Source organism: Pteropus alecto, unplaced genomic scaffold, assembly GCF_000325575.1.
Source record: "Pteropus alecto unplaced genomic scaffold, ASM32557v1 scaffold25, whole genome shotgun sequence".
NCBI lineage: Eukaryota > Metazoa > Chordata > Mammalia > Chiroptera > Pteropodidae > Pteropus > Pteropus alecto.
The window spans coordinates 21,935,163-21,944,607 of record NW_006441955.1 but is presented as its reverse complement, the minus strand read 5'-3'; the positions used below and the strand labels follow the sequence as shown (position 1 = coordinate 21,944,607).

At 33.6% G+C, this 9,445-nt stretch overlaps 1 protein-coding gene across 1 annotated transcript in view; it reads left to right on the top strand.

Annotated features, from left to right (window-relative positions):
• ERICH3 (glutamate rich 3) overlaps nucleotides 1-9,445 on the top strand; it is a 77,577-nt gene that overhangs the window by 63,582 nt on the left and 4,550 nt on the right. The window contains exon 13 of the mRNA XM_025052003.1: nucleotides 6,040-6,165. Within this exon, the coding sequence (XP_024907771.1) occupies nucleotides 6,040-6,165 (126 nt within the window). The remainder of the gene's footprint in view (nucleotides 1-6,039; nucleotides 6,166-9,445) is intronic.

The window sequence follows — 9,445 nt, the reverse complement described above, 5'->3', positions numbered from 1 at the left end:
TACATGATTCCAGAAAATTTTTTTTACATATATACATATATAAATGTATTCATATATTATATGTACACATATTTATATACAGATAAAAATGTGATACATTTTGTTTTATAGCTTGCTTTTTTCACTTAACACTATCTTGACTATTATTTCATATCAGCACACATAACTGTACTTTATTCTTATTTATTGTACATGTTATTCCATTGTATTGCCTTAGTATATTATAACTTTGCAAATTTTTTTAAAAAAAATGTTTAGCCTTTTATGTAAGAACTGATAGATTTGTTCTATGGCCCACCTTCCACAAAAGAACAAAATTTCTGGGTTACAAAAGTCCAGAGGCAGAGATATAAAGTATAGTGGAAAATAAAACATTAATAAGTAAAACAAAACAAAGACCATGAAAAATATTCAGAATGCTGTAAAAGAATTAGTACTATCAAAATCTAAGAATGAATAGATTATAATATTTGAGTGCTGATGTTTTAAAAATATACTCAAGGAATGATGCAATAAATTTGTAAATATTTGAAATAACAATAAAAGGAGTCATAAATATTCTCAAAGACCTTTATGTAAATAACCATTTCTAAGAAAATTTCAGATAAAATCAACCAGATCTTGATTTCATCATTTGTTATATTGATATTGATGTCAAGTAAAGAGATTATAGATAGTTCTTCTTTCTTAATTGACTCTTCAGTCAAATGGCTTAGAAGTGAGAGGGATAAAATCAAAGTTATATATTTGAGATGAATATTATTTAGGTGACTATGCTGCAAAACACAGCTTATGTAAATTAGACCAGAAGGCTGGTAAAGACTGAAATGCATATATTTTACTTAGATCCCTGATTAAATCCTTAGGTTGAAATAAAATGAAGGCTGAGATAACATATAAAGATTATTTCTCATATTTGTATCGTGTTAAATTAATCATCTTTTCAACTAGACAGAATAAAAACTGTGATTATGTTAAGAATAGATCTATGGACTAAAGTATTATATATGATTAATGATGTTTTATAGTGAGCAAGCTAATATAACTTAATTTGAATTGTTTTCACTTAAGATTATAGCAGTGGATAAATTTGTAAAATACTACATTCAGTGCCTTCGTATTTTTCAGGTTAATAACATAAAGTGATATTTTCCTTCTAACTATTTTATAATATGTCTCACTTAATTGGGCTTTGATAAGTCAACCAACAAATCAGTGAACTGATATAAAAGATGAGTTGAATGCAGTAAAGTAGATAATGTAAAACATAATTGCTAGCTAAAATGAGAGTGTGTCCTTGGAAGTTAATCCAGTATTATAGAGCACAGTGTTATTTTAACATGTTTATTTTTATGTTATTTTTAGTTTAAGCTGTCTTAATGCATTATGATACAATATTTGCTATATGCTCTAATGGTGGAACAATTCAGGTGCATTAATTTGTAAAGTTAATATAATTTATACCTTATGAATATAAATAAAGCATTAAGAAAAAAATATTATAAAGTAGAGTATAATGCAAAATGTATATGAAAGTAGGCATTTTATACTTTTCGATGTGAATCGGGAGAAGTCATGGCACTTGACCAGGTAATACAAACCTAAATAATGCTATGAGTAAAGTCAAATGCATTTTTATTATCGTACAAGCAGGATAGAATGGTCCTGATGAAAGAACAAAAAAATCATGTGTTATGAGTTGCAGTTTAAATACAATTTTTGAATCAATTGTGAAAGCAAGTAGTTGTCCATTCCAACAGATTTCTTCTATCAATAACTATTTGTTGGGTATTTGCTTTATGTCACACTGTTCTTTGTGTGAACATAAAGAAGTCTCTGACTGTATGAAGTTTATATTCTAAGGGGAGATATGCCTAATAAGGGAAAATAAACATGTAACAGGGTATCTGCGCTAAGTGCTAGAGGAAAAATAAATAAGGGTAAGAAGATAGAGTGATGATTTGAGGAAGGAGTGTGGTATTTTAAGGATGGGCGCTCTGATTGAGGGGACATTTGAACAGAGACCTGAATGAAGTATGAGACTGAACCACTCTTGTTATCTGAAGAAAGAGCACTGGAAGCAGAGGGAACAGCAGCAAATGCAGAGACTCAAGTTTAGGGCATAGGTGCTCAGTGAGGGATTTGGAAAGGAGGCCAGTGTGACAGGAGCAGAATGGACAAGCCAGAGAGTGGTCAAATTTAAGGCCAGAGGGAGACACTTGTATGCAATGGGGAGGATTTAATTCTGACATAAGGAGCCATTGGGAAAATGTAAGCATAGAAATGACATGATCTGAAAGTTTTGGAAGGATTATTTTAGCTAACGTGTAGAGGATAGACTTTAGCTTCTGCAGCTGTTATCTTTGAACAGCTGTGGTCTGGAGTTTGTAATTAATCCTGGGTTTTTGTGGGCCATGTTTCAATGCCAAAGGTAACACAGGAACATCTTCACTGTGTCGGCAGGTGATGTTAGTCATGAATTTTGTCGTGGTGAGATGTTGGGAAGATAATTGATTGGTTACACAAGAATGGTCAAAGCACATGGATAGTTTTCAAGGTGACCGGGAACTTAGAATATACTTGATAGATCTTTGCTTTTAGTGCCTTTTTACATTCTTAAAATTCAGATGAAAAGTTATTGGCAAAACTTTCTTTTGATACTTAACTGCTTAAGAATCTTGGTATATTTTGAGATGCAGTCAGTTTATTTTGTTTCAAAACAAGCAGAGGAGAGAGAATGAATTTAGGAAGCTTGCTTATTAATATTGAAAACTGTATCCTTGCTATCACTTTTCAATTGCTAAATTATCAAATATATAAAGAATTAGTGGAAATTGTGACATTATCAGCAATAGTACAGGGACATAAGGCTTTTTGTTAATTGATAATTCCTTTTCTAAAGAACATACAGAAACGTAACAGAAGCTTCTGAAAATATCATGCTCTTTGACCCAGCAATTCCAATTCGGGAATTTATCCTAAGGAAATAGTCCAAAATAAGTGCAAAAGTGATTGTAAGTGCTATTTAACATAGCTTTATAATCATTAAAAAAAAAAAAAATGGAAATAACTTAATATTCAATACCAGGCAATTGGTTAACCAAAGTTTAGTAAAACCATATTAGAACATTCTATGCAGTAATTGAAGAATTTTTATTTAATGATATGTAGAAATAGTCATAATATATTGCTAAATTAATAAAATGGTATACAAAATGCTATCTGCAATAAGAGTAGAGAAAAAAATACTTAGAAATCCACCAAAATGTTAACTAGTAGTTCTTTCTGAGTGGTGAAATTAGGATAGTTTTTGTTTCTTCTTTGTACTCTTTTTTTATCTTTTCAAACTTTAGATTATGATTATACACTATTTTCATATTTAGGGAAAGTACAATATATTATTTTAAAATGTGTGTTTTCATAATAAAATGCTAACATTATAATACAAGAATATTTTGGTTTTTTAAAAACATCTGAAAATATCCTGTATCATATGAGTGGAAAAAGTGCTTTCCTAAGAAATTTTTTGTATAAGCCTCTTTCATTTTGCTGCAAAAGCTGTGAGGACTGACAATTACCTTTGCTTTTAATGGTCATCTTTATGGAGGGGTAAAGGAGAAGAACCTTGAGGGATGAGAGTTATATAGAGGGAACAAAGTGATTTGTCACATTGCTGGTCTGGGAGTCTCAGCATGCAGAGGCCTCCTTTACTATAGGTGGGAAATGGTCAAGGTTACACACTGGCCAAGTTCTTGCTTTTAAGTTTCAGTTTCAGAAGAACATCTGAGGAAAAAAAATGACCGAGTAGTAAGTCTTTTTCTGGTCTCATACCTAATAAGTCCTTGATGCTCAGGACAGGGTCTCATTCTTGCTGAATCTGAAGCAGGCAACACATAACTGTACAGGCTTTCATCTACTTCCAAAGCATAACCCTCCAGGGGCAAGCCAGCAGACGTGGGCAAGTGGTGATTACAGTCCTGAGACAGAGGGACTACAAGCTTCACTGTCAATTCTGAGTGAGTTGTGATTTTCAGATTATGCTAGTACTGTTTGGCTTCTTAGAATAGTTTTTTGGTTTAATAGCTGCTAATTGTTTATTTTAATTATTGTTTATTATTATTATTATAAACCATATTTCTTAAAATTTTTTTATTGTGGTATAATTGACAAACATTATATTAATTTCAGGTGTACAACATAATCATTCCATATTTATATAATAAGCCATATTTTTTTATAGCCTGTGGACTACTCGAAATAAATCTTAGCTGTCTTGTTGGCGCTGATGAAACAAAGCTTCAAGTAACTGCTAGGAAATCAGACTTCTACCAACCCTCTCTTGTCCTACCATCCTTGGGATTTCTATTGCCCAGTCAGCCAAGCAGATTTATACACAAAGACCTAAAATACTGCATATTTAAACTCTCTAGTTACACAGTGTTAACATTATTGTAGTGGGTAAAGATGATATATAACTTATATGTACTATGTTTATTAAGTTCCTAAAATAAAGGTTGACTTGATAATAAACCCAACTATAACCTAATTTTCATAAGTTGATATCATCTCTAAATTATTGGAAAAACCTTTTTAATTTGGCATAGTGTATGAATGAGGAAAATTAATGTTCAAAAAATGTTTTAAAGAGAATACATTTAAACTGTATGATGTACCTCTTTTCATTTCTACTTTCGCTCTCTTAAGATTAAGTCATCTCATTTTTTTCCTGCAAAGCCACATAAAGCAGATGTTTCACTATTTGTTTCCAAATACAGAGGGATCAGTAAGTAACTAACTACTCCTTAGCAATTTGCTTTAAACTGAGCAAGAGACCACATTCTAGTTCTGTTTTTCTCACAGTATCTCAACTGAATCAGAACATCTGAGAGGAAAGGAAACAAGAAAGTAAGAAAGAAGGGAGAAAGTGAAAGAGGGAAGAAAACAAGGAAGAAGGGAGGGAGGGAGGAAGGAAGGAAGGTAGGAATGAAGGAAGGTAGGAAGGAAGGAGGGAGGGAAGGAAGGAAAGGGCATTTTAGAGATAACATGTTCTTATCTTGGAGAGTAGATCTAGATCTAGTGTTATCTGAGTGAGCTTTTGTTAACCAGAAGGTAGTATAATGGCAGATGTCAGGGAATTAGGGACATGGACCATCAGATGATAAGCAGGGGATGTAGTCAGGGACCTGTCAGAAACTAAAGACCAACTTAATTGATATTACAGTGTTGCCTAGAATTATAACAGATTGGATGATGATACTTTTAATAGCCATGCTCATCATCATCATAGCCATTATTTATTAAGTGCTTAGGCATGTGCTAATAAGTGAAAGATAAGCATGCTCCACATATATTCCTTCATTTAATCCTCCCAATAACCACTGGTACCTCTTTTTGACTGAGGCTTGAGCTTAGGACAAAGAACTTGCCCAAGGTGACACAGTTAGTATGGAGTATGGAAATTGAACTTTGATCTTTGTGTTCCTGAAGTTCCATGCTAGTAATGATCTACAGATCACAGGAATTTCTACATCAGCTTTTACTGTCAAATTTACAGGAATCGTGCAATAACTTTTTTGCTCTGTCCACATGGGGTGTACTAACAGAAGAAATGTACTAACGGATGAAATGTGCATAGTATAGTCAGCTCTGGTAGTTTTAGCAATTTAAAATAACAGTGGTGATTGGTGTTATAAAAGTTATAACACATGTTTCTAGAAAAGAAAAGGCAACCAAACTCCTTTTTCAATCATTTCATGGCATGTGCGTTTGGCAAATCTGTCACTGCTTCTGGCTGTTGTCATTTTTTAATGCAAGTATTTCTTTGCATGGATTTCTTTATGTCATGATCTTCTATTGTGTTTTCTTTTTGAAATTATAGCTTGGAAGCTGTTTAATCTTACTAGATTTTAAAAACAAGGTCACATTTTAATGTGAATACTTTTAAATTAACCCCCTTTGCTGAAATGATGTGAAATAGCTCAGCAACGTTTCCATGACCTGTTTTTATACCTTTTGATATTTCATATGATCTCCAAGCAGTTGGACAGATAATAGCTGAAGCTGTGGAACCTGACCGCCGCAGCCCCTATGACACTGAGTCTGGTGTTAGCAGCGCAGATGAGGGAAAAGAGCACTCGAGGATGCCGGAGATGGACCCAGGTGCAGGTAAGGGCACATCATTACCTAGGAACGACCTTCAGAAATCCTCTGCCAAAGACAGACCCATTTCCATCTTTCATCCTTTTATCCTTATTTCCTCCTTCTTCCACCTTTCTTTTCTTTTCAGCTAATGAATTTAATAGCAGGAGGTGGTTGAGAGGCCCTAAGGGGAGCTTTAAAGCTGGTATCAGATATGAATGTTATTATTCTTTTTTGAATACATGGTATCTAGAATGAAAAAAGAGGACTTTAGATTATAAAAAAAAACACTGGTAGGGATTTTCAGATCAGTCTGTTACATAGCCTGCCTCCCAGCTAGTTGACCAGGCCTGAGGATTGGAGGCATAGAGAGCTAAGGCATATTTCACAATGATTTATTTGAACTCCCCATTTTTTTTAAGTTAGAGAATTTATTGCCATCAGGATATGACCTGGCTATTGGTGATGAGTATTCCAGTAGCAAAGGTGCCAATTAGAGTAACCCAACAAAGTCATACATATCTTGTCAAACATCCTGTGTCCCTGAAATCAGGTTTCCCCATATTTAGTGGATGACTTTTAAAAATGCCCTTATTTGAATATACATATGTGTGTGTGTGGGTGGGGGGGAGGGTTATTCATTTTATTCATTATATGCTTATGTTACTCCCACCTCTAATTTTTAATGATAGTCATCGAGCACTGTGAGGTATTTGAGATTTTACTGTTTTCAAGTAAACAGGTTAGCCAGCCAGTTTCATAGATGCTAGGCTCCTGAGACACAAGACTCCTGAATCAAAGAACATTTTTTTAATGTTACTCATTAAAAAAAAATAACAGTGGCCAGAATATTTGTACTTATGCTGGTTCCCTGAGCTCCAATTCCCTTTAGACAATGTGCAGAGAGCCAGGTGACACAAACACCCGATGGGCTGAGTTATAGAAGGACTCTGAACTTAGAGAACCCAAATCTTTTATAGTGTACTTCCCCAAACATTCTGCAATGCAGGCACAATAGTTGTTAGATCAAATCTGATTCAAGCAAGAACATATAATACATTGTAAGCAGTGGGAGGAAAATGAGAAAGAAAGATTTGTTAGGGTTTTGTGCCAAACACTATGCTAAACATTTTATAGTTTACCATCACAAAGATTCTGTGAGTCAAGCATTGCTATTCCTATTTTATGGGTAGAGAATGAAGGCTTAGAGAGATGTTTTTTCCCAAGTTCATACAGCTAGTAAGTGGCAGAGATGGCATTCTCACCCGGGTCTGTCTGACTCCCAAGTACACACTCATTCTACTAAATCAAATTACCACTGTTTTAAATATTATTTGCTCTCTTATATTAATTCCGCCCCCCCCACCTCAAAGCCCATGGCGTTACCAACAAAAAGCATGTCATATTTTCATATTGATATTTCTAAGAAGGGCTTCAATTACTCTTTCTTCTTTGCTTCAGGAATGTCATGTCTGACTCCCCAGTAGTGTGTGTGTGTGTTCATAAAATAGATCAACTGGATGCCATTAGCACATTCTCTCCTAGAATTTAGGCATAATATATTTTTACATGGTGGCTAGGCAATTTTATTTCTCTGTTTTCCTGAATGTTCTTTAAATAATCCATAATTTTAGAGGCCAGCTTAACAAAATAGCGGACTTTATTTAAACATTCTTCATAACTGACTTTGTAATATACTTTTATGAAGGAATTTGAGTAGCAACAGATATACTATTAAAGAGACTCAACGTACATTGTTGTTTCTCATTGTTTTAAATCTAGTAATAATCTGTAATGTAATAAAATGGACCATATTCTTTCAGGTGAATTGGCTATATGTTCTCTGAGTGAACATTTGGTTCTACATTTCTTTCTGGGAGCTTCTTGGTACAATTTCCTAAATAACCGGTATGATAGGCTGAGGAGTACCTATAAAAGTCAACACAAACCTTATTGATAGACCTGAAATTTCTGTTATTCTTTTGAAAGAAGACATCAAAAGCTACCTTCCAAATACATTTTTAGGAAAAATGTAATATCAGCCATTATTACCTTCTAATAGCTGGCAAGAGACAAAGGGAATGCAACCATATTTTGTGTTAGGAGAGGAAATGGAGTGATAAGACAATCCTGGATGGCGTATCAGAATAAGGAAGAGGCAAAAAAGGTCAGGGCTTTAGGTTTCTGGTAGATCGTTGGTGATGGGGTAGGAGGTGATATGGCTAGTCGAAAAAAGCAAACAAACAAGTGAAAAAAATGAGGAAAACACATTTGCCAACTTTGTATGTTTACATAATTTGGAGGTTGACACTTTGGTATGGTAACTTATTTTATAACATCTAGTCCAGTGTCATTTATAAATGAAAAAAGTTAGATTGATAGAAATGATTAAGATGACTATTTTAGAATCTCCTATTTTAAGTATTTTCCTACAGTGGGAAAATTTAAATGCTTTGGGTATTTGGCATGACGTGCTTTTATTTATTTTGCATAGATCATTTCAACAGAAATACATGAATTTGTTAAATAATAAGAAATCCATTTGAAGCCTTTTAAGAAAGATATTGAACTTACATTTATTGAAGTATGATAGGTAGTATACCCAGATTTGCCAGGGAATTATGGATGAGAACTTATGAAATACTTCAAGAAGCTTATTTATGTTGAAAATTGTCCCAGACTACAAAGTCTTGTCTTGTTCTGTGATTCTGTTTTGCCAACGGCAAATCAGTTTCTGAACATAGATGGGAGGCATCCTGACCTATAATACAAATTAGTGTCTTTAGTAAAAAGTCTTACCTTAAGCTACAAAGCTATTTGATGACTAAATCTAGATAAGTAGCTTTAAAATGTGGAAGTAATGTTTGGGATAATGATTAGCTCCACGGTATTATGATTATGTTGCTAAATGCCTACATGAGGACAAGAAACATAGGCTGAGGATAGGCATATTACGTGCTTTAGGGAACAATGATTTCTAAGCATATGATATACTATTTTTCTTATTGCATAATTTTTCTATAAGTCCTGATATTTTAAATGAAAGTAGTTGTGTGTGTGTGTGTGTGTGTGTGTGTGTGTGTAGTATGAGAGAGATTGATTTTATTAGTTTAAGACATGAAGTTTTTGTTTATTTTCAACATTTCTGATGTTCAGTTTTCCCTTAATATCAATGTGTCCATTAAATTTGATAGCATTCCTTGTCATGAAAAGCTATCCTGGTGCATGTTATAGTCAATGGCGTCATAGAATGGAGTAAATGTTTTATATATAATATCAATGGCCACTCAATATTATATATAAATAT